The 23,360-nt window shown below is 27.1% G+C and overlaps 2 protein-coding genes across 3 annotated transcripts; one reads left to right on the top strand and one right to left on the bottom strand.

Moving 5' to 3' along the window:
• Positions 1-1,715: 1,715 nt before the first annotated feature.
• On the bottom strand, positions 1,716-7,113 carry LOC113550401 (probable pyruvate dehydrogenase E1 component subunit alpha, mitochondrial). Its single transcript, XM_026952202.1, has 6 exons — positions 6,849-7,113; positions 4,371-4,436; positions 4,112-4,285; positions 3,726-3,944; positions 3,105-3,602; positions 1,716-2,197 (listed from the first exon to the last, which is right to left on the bottom strand). The coding sequence occupies exons 1-6, from the start codon at positions 6,888-6,890 to the stop codon at positions 2,009-2,011; spliced, it is 1,188 nt and encodes a 395-aa protein (XP_026808003.1). The 5' UTR covers positions 6,891-7,113; the 3' UTR covers positions 1,716-2,008.
• A 457-nt stretch (positions 7,114-7,570) lies between these two features.
• LOC113555089 (leucine-rich repeat serine/threonine-protein kinase 1) lies at positions 7,571-22,873 on the top strand. Of its 2 annotated transcripts, XM_026959422.1 has the most exons (30): positions 7,571-7,612; positions 7,696-7,855; positions 7,925-7,965; positions 8,147-8,312; positions 12,359-12,518; positions 12,589-12,733; positions 12,792-12,928; positions 12,989-13,130; positions 13,185-13,484; positions 13,540-13,896; positions 13,971-14,261; positions 14,335-14,609; positions 14,665-14,871; positions 14,952-15,151; positions 15,234-15,418; positions 15,483-15,636; positions 15,696-15,973; positions 16,030-16,320; positions 16,375-16,624; positions 17,275-17,499; positions 17,581-18,965; positions 19,035-19,241; positions 19,305-19,698; positions 19,790-20,022; positions 20,093-20,282; positions 20,500-20,695; positions 20,757-20,999; positions 21,058-21,236; positions 21,312-21,445; positions 21,511-22,873. In XM_026959422.1, the coding sequence occupies exons 1-30, from the start codon at positions 7,571-7,573 to the stop codon at positions 21,793-21,795; spliced, it is 7,452 nt and encodes a 2,483-aa protein (XP_026815223.1). In that variant the 3' UTR covers positions 21,796-22,873. The 2 variants fall into 2 exon arrangements, with proteins under 2 accessions (XP_026815223.1, XP_026815230.1); XM_026959429.1 differs by lacking the exons at positions 7,571-7,612; positions 7,696-7,855; positions 7,925-7,965; positions 8,147-8,312 and adding an exon at positions 11,972-12,108 and having other exon boundaries at positions 21,511-22,872.
• Positions 22,874-23,360: the final 487 nt, after the last annotated feature.

Raw genomic sequence — 23,360 nt, 5'->3', positions numbered from 1 at the left:
TATTTAAATTTTAAATACGAGCTAGCTTTTGTAATGGTGTAACAGTATTTTTTATATTTTACTATTATAAAATATATATAATACATAGGTTATTCAGATATCCTAGACGGCTAGACGGCTTAACACATATGCCTGCTTACATTCATTCTTTGATAGTTTGGTATGGCGTATGGATATCTAATGACTATAATACAGAGACAAATATTATATTTACCATTACCTATATAGTGTTTTAGTTTACTTTACTTAAGTACACTCAAAGTTAAAATAGAGCCAATTTTCAGAGATCATTTATACAAATAGTTTATTCCTTTATTATAAATAGTAATGTAAATTTTAAATTTTAAAACTGTAAGTGGGTAGATTACAGCACGGGCTACAGGATAGTAGGTACCTACTATCATCTTCGTCAAAGTATATATTATAAAAGGATAACTGCGACAAAATGCGTGTACGGTGTACCTAAACAGTAAACACGCCATAAGAAAAGCGATAACTGTTAAACATTTCCAAATACGTGTCATTTATCTCGGTTGTGAAGATTTTGATCTATTACGCGATTCAATAAGACGTCACACCTGGCACGTCATTTGGGGTATTGTAGGGTATGTTTATGCGGTACCGCTACACGATTTCGCATACGATGCACCTTTTTGGGAACATGATAGCGTACGTTTAAACAATTAACTTTAATATTTACCCCAAAGTCAAACTTTTGCGTATGCTTTGCTGTACAACGTTCATATTTAAGATTTTATTTGTGATCAGTAAAAATTTAAATTTTTATTTTTTTATTTTATAACTTGGTACAACTTAAATAACTAATTTTTGACAAATGTTAGGTATAATATTTTTTACATTTTTTATTCATTATATTCTTTTATGGTTTCTTTTTCTTTTATCTCAATTAAATCAGCATTTTCCATTTTTTTAATCCGACTTTTAATACTGATTGAATTTTTGTATATGTTTCCAGAAGGATGGGAGCTATGAAATTGAGCGTTATAAGATCGATGAAAACTTTCGGATTAATTTTAAATTGTAAGTTACCTATATTAGTTCAAATCTAATGGCAATAACAGTGCTTCAAAGTTGCAGATAAAAAACGTAGGCAATCGTGTTTTACCGTGCATCCGTACTTATGAATACCTAAAATTTATCAAGATTGTATTTTAGTCTGAGGCCTGACTATAATTTTTCTGCACCAGTCAAAAATAATGGTTATATTTTGTTAATTGGTCTTATTGGTCAGGCATCGGGAACTATAGGGTCATAAGTGGTAGTGGGTATATAAATGTGTTATATGTTGTATGAAATATTTAAGTATATAATATGATCACTATTCACTACTAATATTCAAATCAACTGCATTAGTGCATTACCTCTAAATATTAATAAAATATAATGTATCCAACATATAAATAATTTAATACATAATACTAGAAATCTTACTGAAATGACAACTCCAAATAAGTTTTTTTAGATTTTATAATTTTTATTATAAAGGTAACTAAAATAGTTTTTGAGGAGCTAATATTAAACTGAAGCTAGAATATTTTTAAGTGAATTTTATTAAAAAAATGTTTTGTATACTTAAGCCGTAGAAAAAATATTATTTGACAAATAGTAGACTTTAATCAAGTATGAAGTGATCACATTATTTTAAAAGAAATATTACACTATGTATAATAAGTTATAAATAATAACCACATTTATTTATTAACAAATAGATACAACTATTTATTGCTCTAATATACATTTTAATTTCAAATATCATCAGGTTTTTAAGGTAAATAAATATTTAACATTTTTATTTTCCAACAAAAATATACTTTTTTCCCTTTTACTAAAGTGAAACTGTAAAATTGAATAATAAAGCACTTAAGAGGATCTAATCCATATACAAACGTAACTAACAAATAATTATGAATATAATAAATGGAGTTAATATTTTATTAAATATGCAGTTTGAACTTAAAAAATTACACATAAATATATTTTTTAAATTTTAATTTAAATTTACAGCTGGTCCAATTCTGACATGCTCCAATTTCTGGAATGGGCTTACTCCTCTGACTGTGGTCTCAAGTGGTTTTGAATAGATATCACCTGCAAGTTCAGATAATGGAATTTCCGAATCTGCTTTTGATTTCTTCACAGCATCATCTATTTCAGCTTTAATTTCTTTATCAATTTGCTAAACAATAATAAATACAAATAAATACATAGATACATATAATATAACTGGTATATTCAACAACACAATTAGAAAATCTAATGCTAAATAATTTAATCAGAATATAAATAAATAAATAAATATTATACATGCATAGATTATTTTATATGTTGATGACCGCTGATTATTAAAGAAGTCATAACCTCCAGGTTGAGAATAATTGTTAGAGATAAGCTTTATGATATTAAGAGTGTAAACGACACAGACTAAGATATACTTAATATACTTAGTACACCTCAGTCCATAGAAAATGGTTATCAATTATCATCAATATAGATTATAGAGTAACTCTCTAGTGTATTACTATATGACATAAACAATAATACACATTACCCACAATAATTTTGATAAAAATTACTAAGACATATATTTTCAAAATAATTCAAAATTTTAGATTTTAAAATCAATACTCTAAATATATTTTTGTCAATAGATCAGCAGAAATATCAAGACATAAAAAAATCAATATTGCTATTGTAATGGCCAAATGAATATGTGGTTGGTGATTCTGCCTCCTATCGCTGTCGGCAAATTAAAACCTGATATTTTAAGTAACGTTCACACACCAAAGGCACGCATTTCAAATGTTTATGATTAAATTAAATAATTTTTTGCTGACTCTGTGTAAGTGAATACTACCTTGTGAAATTGAAAAAAGTTGAGATATTTGTTTTCTAATATTCCATCAACAGCTGTTGGTGTGTGAAGACTATCCTATGTAATATTGCCTTGAGATAGACAGTCACCAACCATATATATGTTTAGCCACTACTATAATAAATACTATAATAATAATTCACAAAACTGCTTTATAAATAATTAATTATTAGTTTATTGCTACTACTTAAGTTTAGATTTAGATAATTACCTTTAATTCATCAATATTAACTAAATTAGCTCCTATGATTTTTTCTTTAAAAGATGTTATTGGGTCTCTTGTTTGTCGCACTTCTTGAATTTCATCACGAGTTCTATAAGATGTTCCTGGGTCAGACATAGAGTGTCCAGAGTATCGGTAAGTTGCTGTTTCCAAAACTAGTGGTCCTTTACCACTAGAACAATAATCTATGGCAAAACGAGCAGCTTCTCTGACAGCCAAAACATCCATACCGTCAACCCAGATACCAGGAATATAATCTCCTCGTGTATAATATTCAGTACTAGCAGATGCACGTTCAGAGCTAGTTCCCATGCCATAGCCATTATTTTCACAAACATATACACAAGGTATATCCCACAATTTTGACATATTATAAGCCTCAAACACTTGTCCTTGATTAGCAGCTCCATCACCATACAAAGTAAAACACACACCACCAGTACCTAAATATTTAGCAGCAAATGCTATACCAGCACCAAGTGGAACCTAAAAAGAAAATAATTGTTTAATAGACTTTAACATGACAAAAATTAAGTTTTGTTTTTTGTAAATATTAATATCTATATTAATTAAATTTTAATTATATAAAAAATAAAATAATATATTTACCTGAGCTCCAACAATACCGTTGCCTCCATAAAAGTTTTTAGCATACATATGCATAGAACCACCTTTACCACGAGCATTACCACTTTTACGCCCAGTTAATTCTGCTAACACACCAAAAGGTTCAACACCCATAAGATATGTCCAACCGTGAGCACGATATGCTGTAATTATTGAATCTGTATCACGAAACATAGCTTTCATTCCCACAGCACAAGCTTCCTGAAAAAAAAAACATTATGCAAATACATAATAATTATTTAATAATAAATTATAAAGGAAAGTTTTAAATAAGCATACAATCTAAATTAAGTAAAAAGCAATAGAACATAAAAACAATTTATAACATATTGTTACAACTGGATATTTTTAAATTATTATTAAATTACCTGTCCAGAGTAAAGATGACAAAAACCTCGAACTATTTTTTCCTTGTACAAATTACCTGCAGCTGTTTCTATTCGTCGAATAGTTTGCATTTGTTTATAATATTTAATAGCATCTTCTGAAGTCAATGTGGCAGTTGTACTCGGACCATTTTCAAGTTTATGCAATTTAAATGGCTATACAATTATAAAATATACATAATAATATTTTTTTTTTGAAAATATAAACTTAATTCAATATGAACATAAATTGTCTTTATACCTTTGTTTCAAAAGTTGCTTCTGATGTGCTTGAAAAGAAACGACTTTCTAAGATAGATAACACATTCTGTAAATAAAAATAAATTAATGTAAAAATCTTGTTAACAAAATAAAAACCTTATAAATATCTAGGTTAGTCACAACACTCAGACATTTACAGTTCAAATAATATGATTATAAAATTGTAAAATAATGATACAACAAAATTTAAAAAAACTAATTGATGCAATAAACTTATACATAGACTATAGCTATAAAAAACATAATTATTGTATTATTAAATATGATGTGACTATACAAGTATTGCTTGGAAAATTAAAAATTATATTTTATTCTGTAAAATATATTTTTGAAATTGAATTTAAATTTAATTTCTAGTTAATAATGTTTTAGATTATTCAAATCATTAAAAATGAATAGTCGATATATTTCAAAATGTTAATTGTAAGTAATTATTATTTCCCTAAGGCCAAAAATACAAATATAATTTTTCAAGTGGGATATCTAGTGGAGTATATCCGTAGCACATACAGTATTGGAGGGTTCCCTACATTTTTTCTAATGATGATTGGTTCATAAATATAATCTAAGGTGGTGTTCAGACACCCGAAATATCTCATTTTTGTTGCACCACTGACCTCTCTACCAAAATATTTTATTAGAATGTTCCTAATTAATGTTTAATAGAGCCATTAATGGTTGATAATTATTCATGGCAGTTGGCCTGATGATTTACAAATGTTTTAAAAAAAAATAGTATTAATTTAACATTTGTTTTTTAAATAACTAATTATAAACTATCCTAAAAATCTATTTTTCATATAGGTAAAGGTAATTATAAATCCAAGACATAATGAATAATTATAGTAACTAATTAGTCAATATGAAAATCATAAGTAGAAAAATTATTAAAATTACTAATATAAATAAAAATAAAATTCAGTGTATATTTCTTAAGCAATCATAAATTAATGTTAAATAATGTATTTATTATAAGTTACTACAATTTAAAGGTGGATTGTGATTTTACAGGTAACATTTTTATTAAAATAGATAATTAATGCACCCGAAACAAAGAATATTAAAGGTTTAGAACATTAGGACAAGGTAAACAATAATATTATATAGATTTTAAAATACTTTTTAGTTGATCATAATATACAGATGTTGAAAATTTATAGCTTATTAGTTGAACCTAGAAATATATACATTATGTCATTCATTATCCATTGGACATTTTTACCACTGGTAAATGTTAACAATTTATATAGATCTGGATTGATGTAATCTGAAAGGTAATTTAAATAGTGTATTGAGAATTTGTATGCAAAAATATTCAATACGTATTTTTTATAATTTTAATAAGCACTGAAACACTACATAAATTACAATAAAAATGTACCTTATTTAAAAATCAATTATATCAAATACAATAAAATAAAAATTATTCTTAAAAAATAATTCATAACATTATTCAGATAGATGTTGTTAATTATTTAAGTATATTAAAACATAACTTACAAGTTATTATCTATTTATTTTTTTCCGTTAACTGTATTATATAGGTACTTAAAAAATTTTTGTAAAAAAGATATTTATTTTATAAAAACACTATTATTAAATAATATTAAGCTGCTAATAGCTACTGTTGTATACACATTAATATACTATAAACTAAACCGCTAATAATTATGCAGCACAATTTGGATAAAGAGAAGTATTATTATTTAGGATTGGAAAATTAATCATAGAAATAAAATAAAAACATAGCTATAATAATAATATAGTTATAATAGGTACATATAAAATCTTTTTTTTTAGAAATTAGAAATCGAAATACATTTGATATTAATATTATACAAATTATGAACTTATAACTTTATAAACTAGGTACATAATAAAAAATAATTATAAATTATTAATAATGCTTTTTAAATAACAATTGTTTTCTATCAACAATTATTGAGTGAGTACTGTACTACAATACTATTATTGATTATTTAATACCAATATTACCCAACATAGTTATTATACACAATTTCATAATTAGTTTCATTATTCAATTTAAATGAATAAAACAAATTATAAACTACTACATTTTATTAATTAAGATATTATATTAAATAAATATTTATTTTTTAGAGAAAATTATAAGTTTTTATTAAATTAAAATAGTAGATAAATTAAAAGAAAAAAATTGTCAGCAATATTAATTTTACAAGATTGAATTCTTACTAAAATTGGTATCAATTTAACATAAGTTAAACATTTATACTTGAGGACAAAATTAAATACTTTTGTACTATTATTACTAATAAATTGAAAATTTTAAAATTATAAATCAATTTAACTAAATATGATTTTATTTTATTTGATATGTTAGATTTGACCTTCTGTAGGTTAAATAAACCAGTGCAATATGTGTTACCTATTTGGTTTGGTTTACAAATTATTTATTTACATAAAATAAGTTACCTACCTTAAGATTATTGTGTTTCCTTAAAACCGATGAACCGTTCATTTTTGCTAACGTTTTGAATTATTTCGATGAAAAACTTAGCAACTTACTTACAAAAATAGTAAAACAAAATGTACAAATAATTATATAATAACAGTTAATACCACAGAGCGAAAAAAGGAATGTACCCACTACCCAGTAAAATGTATATTAAAATACAGTAAGTAAATACTAATTGGAGAACGATAAGAATTAAAGAGTTCAAGCCCAAGGGCAGAAGTTGATAGAATAGGACGAGTTTCGCAGTATCGCTCTCGTTTTTTTATAGGGTTATAAGTGCTTATATCATAATAAGTGAATCTTTTCAGGTCGTAACTCACTAACTCGTAGCTATGTGTACTTCAACGAGATTGAATCTAACTTCATTTATGTCAAATCATTGATAACGTGATTAACAGTATGTTGATAACAAATTATTTCAATTTTTTCACGATTCTAGAATAAATGGATATTTAATATAATAACATTTTAATATTATGAACTCTTGCCGTTTAACACTATTTCGTTCTATATGGTATTTGATGGTTTTTTTTGTTGGCACAGGTGTGCGTGCTAGTGAACCTGTGATGTAAATGTAAATAATAAAATGCCTCTTTTCCGAGGTAAACTACTCGATAAAATATGTCTATTCGTGAAATGTTCACTGTGAGGTGTTCCATATTTTTCATCAGTATCTCAAAATTATGGCCGAAGACGAGGATTTTCCTGGTCGACTTTTACACCAGGTATACTGACATCAACGATTTATGAGCCAGACTATCAGTCCTACCCTCATTTTGATTTTTTAATCATATTCTAAATTGTGTAGGTTGCATTATGGGACAATGTAGACTTCTTGACGGACCTTCTCAAAGACGACGAGCATAAAAAGTTTATCAATAGTCGCGATTCTTGGGGTCGCACTGCTCTTCATGCAGCTTGTTCTAATGAAGGTTCTGGTTGTCTGGAAATATTACTCAATGCTGGAGGTAATGATTCATAATTTGATCACTGCTAGTTTCTCATTGGAAAATTATTTTATATTTCTTTAATTTTAGCTCTTGTAGATACACCATGTGGTCCTCGTGGCGAATGCAGGGTAAGTAATAAATATTTTATTATCTAAAAACTTACCTATATAAAGTACAATTACATAAAAATGTGATATTTATAAATATATTTATTATAATATAAATAAAGGCTTAAAATTTTTTTTATTAAGGCAATATCCCAAATTAATATCTATACATTTAAACTAAATTTATTTTTCATTATTACAGACAGCATTACACATCAGTGCACACATTGGATGTCCAAAAAACATCCAAACACTTTTGAATCACAATGCAAATTTAATATTGCAAGACTCTAATGGATTTACAGCACTTGATATAGCTCTCAATGCAGAAAATACTTCTTGCAGCAAATTACTGAAAGATGCTTCAGGTGAAATTAATAATAAATTCATATTTATACATTTATAATTTTTATAACTTCCCTCAATATCTTGGAAATTACTTACTAAAAGGTTTTGTATCTACTATCTTATGACACCAGTTTGTTAGAGTTAATAGTTAATTTATTTCCATTACTATTTCCTTAATTTCATAAAGCTCTTTTCATAGTTTACTTTTCCCTTCTGATTTAAATCATTAAATTACTTAACTAGTGAACAGCAAATGCATAAACTACTACTAAAGAATTGATTTAGGTATTAATCATTGGTTTGAAAAAAAACTTAAATTAAATTATTTTATTTTTTTCTTGATTAAACATTTTAAACTCTACAAATAATTTCATAAAAAACTACATCATCATTCAAGTCCTCGCATATTATACATTTTTCCTCTAAACCTACTTGTTACAAATCATAACTTGAAAATAAAATGGTCCAAATACTTCTTAACCTATTATTATTCATATTCAAATCAAGTTTTTATATTGTACTACCTACTTAACATAGATTATTAATAAAAATTATGTATTATTATAATACTATAATATAATACATAAATTTAAAATAAATTATTGGGTGTTAACTATTAAAATTGCTAAATTGTATTATTTGTATTAATTTTTGTACATTTAAACAAAACACATAAAAGATATTGTGTTTTTCAATATTTTTAATCTGGTATATCAAAAAATTATGAAAAATGTGCAGTTTTAAAAAATAATAATTATAGAAAAAAAGGTTAGCTTAAAAAAATTTACCATACATTAAAACTTATTTTTATCTAGAATATTATTATTTACATATTTTATAAAAATTGATAGCATCTATAGTTATTAATTTTAATATTTTTTTTTTTTGCAATGTGTCTAACTGAGAGAGTGAGAGAGTACCTAAATGCATATAATTTAACTCTTTTGAACCTTTGAATGAATCTTTATGCAAAATTATACATAATATAATATTTTAATTAGATTGCAATATTTTAAAATTAAGCTTAATACCTCCTTATAAGTCCATATTGAAAAATAGTGAAATAAAAGACAAAATAGATAGAAGATGAAGTATCTACCGGTGGTATATCTCTAAGTTTAACAAATTTATACGATATGGAACATAGCTTTCCAACTAGATTATTAATATGTAGGTTCCATCTCAAGTTATTGTTAATTATACTTGTAATATCTAAATAACAAATTTTTGATATTTTTAAATTTGTGCACTATATACATATGCAATTCAAATAACTTTTACAGTTGTGAATTAATACCGCAAAATCATATTATATTGCATTTATTTATTAAGAATTTCATGTATATCGTTTTATCTAAATTCATTGTTAACCCTCTTCCACTTATACATGTATATGTTAAGTTTAGACCTTTCATAACTTTTTGACTTTTCATTCACACAAATTGAGATTCTAATTTTATTAGAAAATGACAGACGTGAGTCATCGGTCACCAATTTACCATCAATCCTTAAGTTGCTAACTGCATTTGTGTGCAGTAAAAACAAAATGGAGTTAACACTACCCTGTGAAATATCATATTTAATAATATTTTTACTACTTGTGGCCTCATTAAGTTTCACTATTTGTTGTCTATTACAGTAAACTTTGGTTATTTATTCCAAAACTTGATAACATTTTGGATAGAATACCATGATGAATGGTATCCAAAACCTTAGTCTGCAGCCCTGCATGTCTATAAAAACAGCAATTGCTTTCAAATCATTATATAAAAATTGAGTTACCTCATATAAATCATTTTCTACGTCTAGTCCTGGTCTAAAACCGTATTGATTTTTGGATAATAAATTGTTAAGCTCTAGGTAACTACGTAAAATATTAGTCTTGCCTTAATTATTTTTTCATATATTTTAGCGAAATTAGTTAACTTAGATATATAGTTACTCATTGTATTACGATCGCCGCCTTAAAATAAAGATTTAATGATTGCAGTTTTTAAGCAATCTGGGAAAATACTATTTTAAATGTTAAATACTCAAAATATATTTATGAACTAGTGGAGAAACAATTAACTCAGTACCTAATATATTGAGGATTTTGACATTACGGCATTACCATATCATATCCCGCTGTAGAAAAAATTGATCAAAGAAACACAATATCTTATCTTCACACCCAATCAAATCTAAATTAAAACTTTCATCAAATTTCTCTGCCAAAATGTATGCCTAGGTTACTAAAATAAATAATAATTGTTAAACAAATTTGACGCCTCTTTAAGATTATCATCAATATTTAATATCTCATCGTTTACTTTTCAATTTTATCTTTGTTTTTAGAATTATTTTAGAATTATTACTGTTACAAATAATCTCGTTAACCAATTCCCATGTTAAATTTGAGTTAGTGTACACGTTTTTCAATTGTTTTGTATAGATATTTATTTTGACGAACTGTAAAAGTTTCGTAAAATTACTTTTATAATTTTTCGATATGCCAACATTTTAAATTATTCGGATTTTTATTTTTTTGCATTTAAAAGAAAAGTATTGCTTTTGACTTGCGGAACATAGCAGGCCCTTAGACACCATACCTTTAATCTTATTTAATTGTTTTCTATTATAATTATATAGATATATAAGACGTATAACTGATTTTTAGTAGACTTTGAAAATCTATTTTCATATTATTTAAATAATAACTTATATTTTGAAACTCGGCAAACTATTTCGTTTTAATGTTATTTTTTTTTTTTTAATTTACAATTATTAATGTAGTGATTTTAGATACCATTGCCAATATACCTACTCGTATAGTCGTATACCACGATAATTGATAACTCCTATTATTTACCTATTTTGTGTGAAATCAAATGAAAATAATACAATTACCACAAAACTACAAAAGTATTGTTCGTAGATATGTAACTCGAATGAAATTTAGTAGCCCTAAAAGTAATAATAACTATAACATGTAGGTACCTACTCACTTGATTCTTATTGTTATGTAATTTAATCAATGTCAAGAGTTAAAAGTTAAAACTATAACCGTATCGGAATTATTCCTCAAGCCGATAATTGCATTACAATGGTTGTTAGTTTTCCGTGAAGGAAATGTCAAACATGGTATTTTTATTTTATTAAATTAAATTTCATAAGTCACCTACATAGTCGTAATGGTCCTTGTACATAACAAAAAGTTACAAAATGTATTTATGTTAAATTTAAAATTCTTTAAATATACTTTTAATTTTATAAAATTACGACTAAGTACCGGGTTTTACGTGATGCGCCCTGAAGAAACTCCACCTGAGTAGGCATCTAGTATCTACTTACAACTTGCCTGCCTACTTTTTGATCAAATTGTGTTAATTACGATTTAAAAAATGGCATTATATATTATACACAAACTATTTCGGAGTGAATGTGTAAATATTTTACCGTTTAAATGTTTAATACGTGTAAAAGGAACTTCGTTTTTACTACAATAGTAGATATAATAATCATTGGAATTTTCGCTTTAATTCATTGTGCAAGGTCCCTTCTGTCCACGCTATATCAGTCACGGCACGTTTGTACGCCGCCGTGGAAATTTCTATTATACTATTTCCCTTCTTTGACACAGTTTTAAACATTATTACAATAAAATATATACTTATATTATTTTCGTTCGTTGTTAAACTAAAATATTAGATATTTGCAATGATAGGAAAATGTTTAGTTGGTTTATCCCGAGTGGTCCATTTATAAATAAGTGTTTAAGATCAGAAACTGGTATAGATGCATGTGCATATTTTATTAACGAAACCCATCAATATGGTAAGCTTTTATAGTATTATTATAACCAATACACACATGTTTTAAATATATATATATATATATATATAACAATGTTTAAAAATGTACTTATATTACTGCTACAACCTCCTAAGACATTATTTATTCTTGTAAATAGAATAGTTGTATCAAAATGAATGTCTCAGCCATTAACAATTCCTGTTTTTACATTAGTTACCATATTATGATCCATATGTGTAAGTTTCTTGTTTGCACTGTATTTTTATTTTAGATTCTTGGGAAGAATCTCAAAGTACAATTCATATGGCTTTGCGAGACGCTATCTGCAGAGGTGATGTTAGTACTACCAAAACAATTTTGTCAGAACTTGGATCTAAAGAAGAATTCATTGTTAACATGGCACCTAATGGTACCACCACATTGTTGTACTGGTATTGATTTAAAATGCTTAACATTTTTATTATTATTATTTTAACGATTATTATAATATATAATTATTAGTGCTTGTGAAGTGGGTAAAAAAGACTTGGTGAAAATGTTACTTGACCATAAAGCTGATGGTAGAATACATCCAATCACTCGGTATTCTCCTCTTTATGTTGTGGCTTTCAAAGGAAAAAAAGATGTTTTTGAAATCCTTCTCAAGGTACATTTTATAAACTTATATATTTAGTTTTAAACTAATCAATTCAATAACATTTCAGAAATTCCCTGATCTCATTCGACAAACTACTGTAGAAAAATGGTTGCCAATCCATGCGGCATGTATAAATGGAAATATTCAAGTATTAGAGCTTCTACTAAAATATCCTTATCCTCCTAATGTATTGGTAAAATTAAGGTATTTCTTAAATTATAATATTTTGAATGACAAATTATTATATAAAAAATTTAATTACAGAAAAGATAACTGGGAATTTGACGTCCCATTTGACATAAACACTAAGGATGTCAATGGTCAAACAGTGTTGTACCTGGCTTGTCTTTTGGGAAATACAAAAATTGTAGACATACTGTTAAAATATCAAGTGAAAGCTGTAAAGGTATAAATTAAGTACATGGCATAGTTAGAATATATTTAACATATTTGATTTCAGATTTGTGGTTCTGATGGAATTTCTGTAAAAGATGATAATAACGACATGTCAAAACGTAGTCGTATTTCTGAAGGTATACAGTCAATAGTTTCTCGTCTTAGAGGAAGTATGACAAAAGAAATTGATTTGAATGAGAAAAACTTAAAACCCGTGGAAGTAAATGTTTATTGCAATGAAGAAGCTCCAGAAACAGCTCTTCATGCTGCCGTACGAAATGGATTTAAAGATGTGGTAATTGCGTTACTTGAAAATGGTGCTGATCCCAATCTACTAACTTTACAACCATCTGCTGATTACAAAGTAAGTTTTTTCCTTTTTAAAATAGTTCAAATATTTATTAATTTAATTTAAACAGCAAAAAGATGACGATATCCGAGAAGCTGGTACTTCTCCATTGACATTAGCATGTAGTAAAGGAGATACAGCTATTGTTGAATTGCTGTTAAAATATGGTGCTAGAGACGATGACTGTAAAGCTCTTGCAGCTGCAATGTTAACTAAAAATCAACATTTAATTACAACATTACTTGGAACTAAAGCTTTTGCTGATCCCGAACATAAAATTAATAAAAAGGCAATGACAGATAATATTGCTTCACAATTTGGCGGTTTATCAAGTTTAACATATAGTAATATATTTCCTAGTACTCCAGTTATGATAAATTGGCATAGTCAAAGATGTAAACTTGAATCTATAAAATCACAATGGCTGGTAAAAATATTGTTTTATTTCTTATGATGAAAAAATATAAAAAAAACCAATAAATTATGTAAACTATTTTTTAGATTGACGGTGCTCTTCATATCAATCCAAAGCTGAAAATGAATCCCCGAAGTAGAGAAATTGTTTTGTTTGCAATTACTAGATTAGATATATCAAATAATTCACTTACCCAAGTGCCGACAATAATTTTTCAATTACAAAGTCTCAGATATTTAAATTTGGCTCAAAACAAAATTGAAAAATTACCTGATCCAAAAGATTCTCATCAAGTAACCTCTCCTACAAGCAAAAAAATGTCCAAACTATACAAATCTATCTATACGGCTAATGTTTTAGAAGAACTTTACTTGCAAGTATGTTATGACAAAGATATAAATGTATATATTTATAAACTTCTTAAAACTGTTACAAACTTACAACCAACAGGATAATCGTCTTGATAAAATTCCCGAAGAACTATTCAGATTACCTTCATTGACTACACTTGACTTATCCAACAACAAACTTCATTCTGTACCTTTTCAAATGTGGCGTGCTCCTAAGCTTAAAGATCTTAATATGGCATTTAATTTGATAAAAGAACTTCCATATGCTCAATCAGAAGATGAAGCTAAAAGTTTACGAGAGAAATCTGTTGGACGTATTCCTATATTAGACAAGGCGTATGAAGTTAAAGAAATTGATGTCAATGATATTGATGAGTATGTTTAATAATCTTTTTAATTCAATCTATTTTACTATAAATCATTATTTTAGAAGTATTTCATTAGTTCATCATAATGTTTGGAATCGCACTATTGAAATAATGGAACAAATTGTAAGAGTTGATGAAACATCAGAAGTTAAATCTAACAGCTCACAATTATCATCGTTGAACTTATCACATAATAGATTTAGCTCAATACCTCCTGTATTATCATGTTTAGCTGTAAACCTAACACGGCTAAACATATCATATAATTGGTAATATGTGTTTCAACTTTAAATTTATAACTTTATTTTTAAATTAAGTTTTACAACTTGTATTATTATTATTATTTTAGTTTAAGGACAATGAGTTATATAACATCATATCCCAGTTCACTCAAACAATTAGACTTAAGTCACAATAAAATATGTGTTTGGCCTAGTTTACCACAAATTAATCTAGAAGAGGCAGCACCTGATCAAGAAAATCTATTGTGTTATCGATTAGAAACCGGACAAGTCCCCAAATCGACTGTACCTTCGAAAATACGAACTAGTATGTTTAAAAATAATTTTATTTTGAAGTAAAAAAATAATAAATATAAATGTATTATTACTAATTTCAAAATTATTTATAGGTAGAAGAATGTCATTAAGAGCAAACATTTTAAATCGTGTATGTTTACATAGACGCCATTTAAGGCTTGAAAATTTGAGAACTTTAATGTTAGCCGATAACTGTATGAACAGAATACAATTGACAACTGATGATGATGGATTTTCTGCTGCTTCAAATGATTCAGCCGATGAGTTAGATGACTGGGTATTTATATTTCTCTTTTTTTTTTTCCAACATACTAAGTCTTATTATATGTAAATTGTAATAGGATACAGGAGGTACAGTTTTGGGACATTCAAAATCAAAATTAATTTTCCCTAACTTGAGTATGTTGGATTTAAGTAATAATCAATTAAAAGAAATTCCTACTAATATAAACGAACTCATTAATTTGTCTGTATTAAACATAAGTGGAAATAAAGGTAAGCATTATAATTTTAAAATCAAATATTAATATTTCATAATGAATTTACCTGCCCAGATGTAACAGAACTCCCTCCACAAATGGGTCTGTTGTCACGGTTGTGGAATTTAAATACTAGAGGCTGTAGTCTACAGGAACCACTCAAATCCATGATTGACTCAAATAAGTATAAAACAATGGATGTTATTGGTTATTTGAAGTCAGTTCTTGAAGATGCCAAACCATATGCTCGTATGAAATTAATGATTGTTGGTGTTCAAGGAATTGGTAAAACATCATTATTAGACCAACTCAGACAAGAAGGCACTGGAAATTATAAAAAGAAACCTGTGGATGTAAGACATAAATATATTATTTTTATTAATATTAAACTAATAACACTGGTTTTTAGCATTGGGCAAAACGTATGGGAAATAAAAATATAAATCAAAAGACAAACAAAGGGACAAATATTTCAACAGTTGGTGTTGATATTGGTGATTGGGTGTATGAAAAGAAAATAAGAGGCAATTCTCAATATGGCCCAGTGATGTTTCGTACTTGGGACTTTGGTGGTCAAAATGAATACTATGCCACACATCAATATTTTTTATCAAAAAGAAGCTTGTACATTGTGGTTTGGAAAATCACAGATGGTCATCGAGGAATTGCAGAAATCTTACAATGGCTTGTCAATATACAAGTAATTTAAATAAATCATCTTTTTAAAATCAAAACTTATGTAATTTTTTGGCAGGCTCGTGCACCAAATTCGCCAGTTATAATTATTGGTACACACTATGATGTCATGAGCACTATGTCCCCTGAATATTCTTCAGAACAATTACAACAACTAATTAGGGATCGATTTATCAATATAGTGGATGCTGAAAAATATGGTTTACCTAGAGTATTGGATACAATTGAAATCAGTTGTAAAACAAAGCATAACATCAAACTTTTGTGTAATATTATTTACGATACAGTGTTCAGTCTTAGACCTCCTGGTAAATACATCTTATATATATTTATGTATATTAAAACTATTTAATATATTTAAATTAATTTTGAAGTATCAAACTGAACTTAAGTTTGAATGTATAGACTTGAAAGATTTAAATTAAAATGATTAGTTTTATAAAAAAAAAAACGATAATTATGAATATAAATAGCCTTTAAATAGTTTTTTGTACTCAAATTATACTTAAAAAAAAGATTTAATGTAACATTTTAGAGTTCTTAACTGTATATATTTTTATTTCCATCTCTAAGGATTTTTCATATTAAAAATAAGCGGACATAAAGTATTGTTTATGTTGGAAATAATAAATTAAAGAATTAACCCATTGATTAAACTTAATATAAGTTTTTCAAATTATTATCCTATCAATTTTATTTTTATCTAATTTTACACTTAATCAAATGTATATTTTTGAAACTTTTAAATAAAATAATTTAGTTGGATATCAAAATATGAAATATTACTCACCCCTAATTAATATTTAAAGGGTCTAGATCAAATTATACATGATATATTTATTTTAACTAAAACTATTATCATGTTCTGTTTTTTTTTAATTTATTAAATTTTAAATCCTTTAGATCCTAGTATTCTTTTTTACACATTATTATAAATTTTATTTTATTTTTATTTTAGGAAGCAAAGAACTATTATTAGAACAAAGAGTCCCAGCAACATATTTAGCATTAGAAGACATTGTAAGCCATATTGGATCTGAAAGAAGACAAGCTGGTCTAGATCCTGTTTTAAACTTGGATCAATTTAGAACTGCAGTTAATGCTGAAATGTTATCTCGGTACCATAAATCATTTCGAGATATGGCTGAACTTAACCAAGCAATTTTGTTCTTGCACGAAAATGGTTTGTTAAATATTATTTGTTTTGAATCATAAATTTATGATTAAAAAATGTATTTATTGTTCAATTTTTAATTTTTATTAGGTGTATTGTTACATTATGATGATGCAACACTAAAAGATCTATATTTTTTAGATCCACAGTGGTTATGTGATATGTTAGCACATGTGGTAACAATTAGAGAAATCAATCCTTTTGCTCGATCAGGTATAATGAAATTAGATGATTTACAAATTGTTTTGAAGTCATCAACATGTACAAGAGAATATATTGTTAATTTGCTCAATAAATTTGAAGTAGCATTAACTTGGGATAGTAGATCTCTATTAATACCATCCCTTTTACCTTCAGAAGAAGATATGTATAGTCAAAGAGCACAACCAGTATCTATCAAAGTTCCTGTAAAATCAAAAATCCATAAATTACGAACTAAAGTTTCAAGTCAAGTAATGTTTGATTCAATTGATATTGGAGAACATATAACAAGTCGTTCAGATCCAGAAGTATCAGTTCGCCGTTTGTTACTCATGTCGTATTTTCCATCAGGCTTTTGGTCTCGACTTATAACTCGCATACTTGGAGATGATACTATTATCCATGTGATCAGACAGTTTTTTATGCCAACAGAAGTAAATGGTGATGATTTTATGTGTTCTGATTTTCAAACTCAATTTGATTGGATATTATGGCAAACTGGAATCGAATTAAAATTTGCTAATAAAATTACTTTGTTCCGTATGAAAGAAGTTTTACACCGTAACTCTCCTATAAATTATAGGCATCTAAGATTTCAACTTTTTCAAGAAAACTCTTGGTATGATGTACCAATAAAAACTTCTTCAATTCTTGAAACTTACTTACCCCTAGATACAGTGATTGTAAAGAGACCAATAAAAAATAATGATAAAGAAGACATAGGTTTCAGAGCTATTGTATTAGATCCATCTCCTGTACAAGCAGCAAAATTATTGGCTCTAGTAGTAGACCATATAGATGTATTACTAGAAGATTGGTATCCGACATTAGGTACTCGATTTGTCCATACATCTGAAGGAAAATGTTTAGTAACTAGACTCGTTCCATGTCCAAGATGTTTAGCTGGAAGTGTTGAAACCGATAGTATTTCAATTGATATGAAAGATGATGACGGTACAAGTAAAATAGACCATATATCTAAAGAGTTTTTAAAAAGAGATTCGGACAATAAAAACATTGTGCGAAAATCGCAAGAAAGCTACAATGGTTCTGATGGGGGAGACAGTGGTTTTGGACATGATATTAGTCCACAATCAAGTAGAAAAGTATCTGTTGAAGGTCATCCCTTAGCTTCAGATAATCAAATTGAAGGTGGTATACATTATGGATGGATAGTAGAAGATTGTATTTTAGCTGCATCATCTGTGGATAAACTTTGTGTTGTATGTCCTAAGCATGGAGATTTATCTTTAGCACAAGTTGCTCCTGATACTGTATGTTTCTATTTCCATTAAAATATATACATATATGTTTATTATAAAATATTTTTTTTAATTATCTAGGTATTTTTGGATTTGGGCGAAGAGCTAGTCATTAATGATCAAGATATTATACGAGGTAAATTATTAGGTCGTGGGGCATTTGGTTTTGTTTTTAAAGGTGTATGTAAAGGAAAAAAACCTGGTAATAGTATACAAATTGCCATTAAAATGCTTCAACCTGTACCACCTGGACCTAATGCTAGTCAGTCTGCTATTATAGCCTATAAAGTAAGTAAATGTCAGAACATTTTATATATAAATATATTGTTATGTTTTGAATTCTCCATTTAGGGAGCTCAAGCAAAATGGGACCGTGACCCACTTCAATATACATGTAAATCTTACTGTAGTGCTAGACAAGAATTAAATATAATGCTGAATCTGAAACATCCAAATATTGTTCCATTAATTGGTGTTTGTACAAAACCACTAGCACTTATTCTTGACCTTGCGCCAATGGGAGCATTGGATCAGATTTTAAGGAACTATCGAAGATCTGGTTCAAAATTTGACCCTCATATTTTGCAACAAATAGTTTTTCAAATTGCAAAAGCATTAGAATATTTACATCAGCAACGAATTATATATAGAGATTTAAAAAGTGAAAATGTTCTTGTTTGGTCTATCCCAGTACCACTTCAAGACCCTTACGCAGTTAACACTCATGTTAAAATGGCAGATTACGGTTGGTATATTTAAATTTTTTTAATACTTTCATAAATCATGATTAATTAATTTTTTCGAATGCAAAGTTAATATCAACATTTGTTTAACAGGAATTAGTCGTTTATCTCTACCATCTGGTACCAAAGGTTTTGGTGGTACCGAAGGATTTATGGCTCCTGAAATAATAAAATACAATGGCGAAGAAGAATATACTGAAAAAGTTGACTGTTTTTCATTTGGTATGTTTATTTATGAACTGATTACAATGCATCAACCATTTGAAAATCATGAATCTGTAAAAGAAAGTATATTAGAAGGACACCGACCAGCATTGACATATAGAGTAAGAAAAATAATGGATGAAAAATGTTATTTTGTTACTTTCTATATTATTTTTTAACATTGTCCCTCAGGAAACAGCTTATCCAAGTTATTTGCTTGATTTAATGGCAGTATGCTGGTCTCAAAGTCCAAAAGAACGTCCTTCAGCTAGCCAAATTGTTTCTATAGTTTCAGCTCCTGAATTCACTCATTTATATGATGTAGTTTCACTGAGTCATTCAGCTGATGTAATTTCTTGTACTCGAATACCACTACCACTGAGTATGTATAATACATTTTATTTTTATCACAGATAATGTATCATATAACTTATTAAAACTAATATTTCACATACAAAAATAAAATTGTATGAATATGTTAATTAACAAAAAAAAAAATCCAAATAATTGTATCTAAAAAAAAAGTAACACATTTGAAAAAAAAGTTTTAGGGGTCTGGTTCATTCATAAAATTAATGTTTAATATTTGTGTTTTGTAGGTGAAGATAACGAAAATAATGGTGATGAAATATGGTTACCTTGTTCTAATGGAAAACTTGATAGATTGGCATTTAGTATCACAAATTGGTTTCACTACAGAAGTGCAAATGTTTCACATAAAATTACAGCCATTTGTACAGTAGATGATCACAGTATTTGGTTAGGAGACGCAGAAGGACAAATTCATGCTTACTCGTACGTATATATGTAATAACTAAGATTTATTATAATTAATAAATATTATAATTATTTTTAGGAGTAATGATAGCAAGTACATGTTTAGCTACAAACTTATTACAGACCAAGAAGTTGGAGTGAAGCGCATAGTGACTCTGATAGATAGGCATAGGGTTGCAGTAGGTTTGGAAAATGGAAGAATATTTCTTGTAAGAAGTGATATGTCCCCTTTGGCTCCAACCATGGGAGAAGGAAGTTTTGTGATGAGTGAACTTGGTAGTTCTACCATTCTGTTTGATTTTATAGCTGTTAATAGTAATAAGTATGTTAATAAAATATGATAATTGTATATTATTTCATATATTGTGTAATTGAATTAGGACTTGTGAATTATGGTGTGGAGAAAATCAAGGCCGAATATCTGTATACACTATAAAACAAAATGTGGCAATAAATTATGAAGTTCTTCAACATTTTGACTATACAGGCTTGGACACACAAGTCATGTCTTTAAGCGCTTCTCGTGGTCATAATTTAGTATGGTCGTATGTGCATCCAGGTTAGTCCATACCTAAAAATATAGTATATGAGATAATAAAGTTGTACATTTTACAATTATATTAAAACTTTACAGGTTGCATTGTTTATCAATGGGATGTAGTAACCAGAAAAATAATGAACAAGTTGGATTGTTCAAAATTAATACCGTGTTCCGAAAGTTTAAAATCTATTAGTATAGAAGAACGATTAAGTCCAGGAAAATGTCAAGTACTATACATAAATATTAGTTTAAAGAAGAAATACAAACTGTAATACAATTTTTGTTGTTTCAGATCACCAGTATTTGTGCAGTAGGTGATGAACTGTATTTAGGCACAGCATGGGGCTGCATTGTAGTTGTTGAACAAGACACTGCTAGGCCTATTACTGTATTTAGGCCATATGAACAAGAGGTAACGTGTATGACAGCTGCCTGTGAAGGTAATGCAATTATAAGTATTGGCCATGGGTACAGAAGTTTATTGAAAAGGTACTTATCTCACTGTAACGATATGGCTGATGTAACAGGTACAACATTTGCAATACTTTGGTCAACACGCAACTGGAATGCTTATTAATTTATCTTAACCCAATAGATATTTGGGATTTTTTCATCATTATTCTCATCTTAACACATATTATTTATCTTAACACACTGAAAAAATATAACTATAAATACCTACCAAAACTAGTGTATTAAGGCCTTAAAACTTCACATTTTTCAATGACATGTACTGACAAATTTAATTAAAGTACTTTATTTCCTTAATGACATATTTAAAAAAATTCATTATTAGTAAAACCCATTACTTTATTATAATATTTTTAAAGTTATATATGATTTTATAAGAGAACGCTGTTATATATTAATTTGTTGTTTGTTTTTGTCACTTCTAGATTAGCATATTGTTGCCTTGTTTTACTAATGAATTTTTGAGAGTAACTATGTTTAAGTTTTTGTAAAGGTCTTTTTTATCTTCAATTATATATTTTAACTTTTAATTTCGTTAATTGTAGGTTATAACTTATAAACAATAGGCAAGTTTTAAAGTAAATTAACTAATCATAATTAAAAGCTTTTGACAGAATATTTTTTTTCTCAAATATATTATAAAGTAAAGAAGTTAAGTAACAGTTTTTGTTTTCCTATAGTCAAGTGTAATTAATGAACTAACAACAAACCAATATAGACGTTCTCTTTATACTTCTGAAAAAAAAAAGGTTAACTAAAAATTATTCACAAAATATTAATATTTTCACACTGGTAACTAAAGTACATCAGAATAATATGTAACAACTAATAAAATTTAATTATTGGACATAAACTCAAAATAATAATTATATTATAGTAAATAATTTTACTAGAGTGAAAGGGAAATGGTGACGCTTATTATAAATGTATTGGTTATATTGTTTGTTTTTTTTTCAACACCAGTGCATCAGTCCAAATACATGTATTATTATAATTTAGCATATGTTTTAATTATTATTTATAAAATATCCCATCCAACACAATATGTCAAAAATATTTTTTTTTACAAATTTTAATCATACTCATTAGGTGTAATGAATTACAGGTTTCTCACCTGTTTATCATTTTTTTTTTTGTTCCACTTCCAAAATTTACATTTGTCCAATTATTTTTAATATAAAATACAACATATACATAATATTCTATTCATTAACTTTTAACAAATAATATAAAAGTGCACTTTAAGGGTATTTGAAATTAAAAGCAATTAAAAAAAACCCAATTATTAAATATTAAGTCTGTGATTCTAAATAATTTAACATCATAATTATTACTATATAAACGAATGGATATGTGATACTTTTTTTTTGCATTTATTTTACTTTTATTTACGCGCATAGATCTCGTTCTGTCTTACTATGTTTAAAAAATTGTTTTGTTTGTTTGTTTAACTCCTATTAGTACATAGATACATTATTTAAGTTTATTTTTAGTATACCTATTTTATTTTTTTTTTTGTTTTAATTTTGACTAATACCCATCATGTATATTACATATAAAATATGTTCAGCTTTTTGCACAATTTATTGTAAAACAATCTATAACTAACAACAATTAAAGACTGGATTGTTATTATTTCAGTATTAATTTTCCTCTCAATGTTTACATTAA

The sequence above is a fragment of the Rhopalosiphum maidis genome, chromosome 4 (assembly GCF_003676215.2).
Source record: "Rhopalosiphum maidis isolate BTI-1 chromosome 4, ASM367621v3, whole genome shotgun sequence".
NCBI lineage: Eukaryota > Metazoa > Arthropoda > Insecta > Hemiptera > Aphididae > Rhopalosiphum > Rhopalosiphum maidis.
This window is presented reverse-complemented; position numbering and strand designations above follow the sequence as displayed.

Bases quoted from the DNA above. Each gene is read 5' to 3' on its own strand.
- LOC113550401 (XM_026952202.1), bottom strand. From the start codon at position 6,890: ATGAACGGTTCATCGGTTTTAAGGAAACACAATAATCTTAAG. The intron at 4,437-6,848 runs GTAGGTAACTTA...TTTTATTTACAG, and splicing joins GGAAACACAATAATCTTAAG to AATGTGTTATCTATCTTAGA. The intron at 3,945-4,111 runs GTAATTTAATAA...TTTTTTTTTCAG, and splicing joins GTCATCTTTACTCTGGACAG to GAAGCTTGTGCTGTGGGAAT.
- LOC113555089 (XM_026959422.1), top strand. From the start codon at position 7,571: ATGGCCGAAGACGAGGATTTTCCTGGTCGACTTTTACACCAG. The intron at 13,485-13,539 runs GTAAGTTTTTTC...TAATTTAAACAG, and splicing joins AACCATCTGCTGATTACAAA to CAAAAAGATGACGATATCCG. The intron at 17,500-17,580 runs GTTTGTTAAATA...AATTTTTATTAG, and splicing joins TTTGTTCTTGCACGAAAATG to GTGTATTGTTACATTATGAT.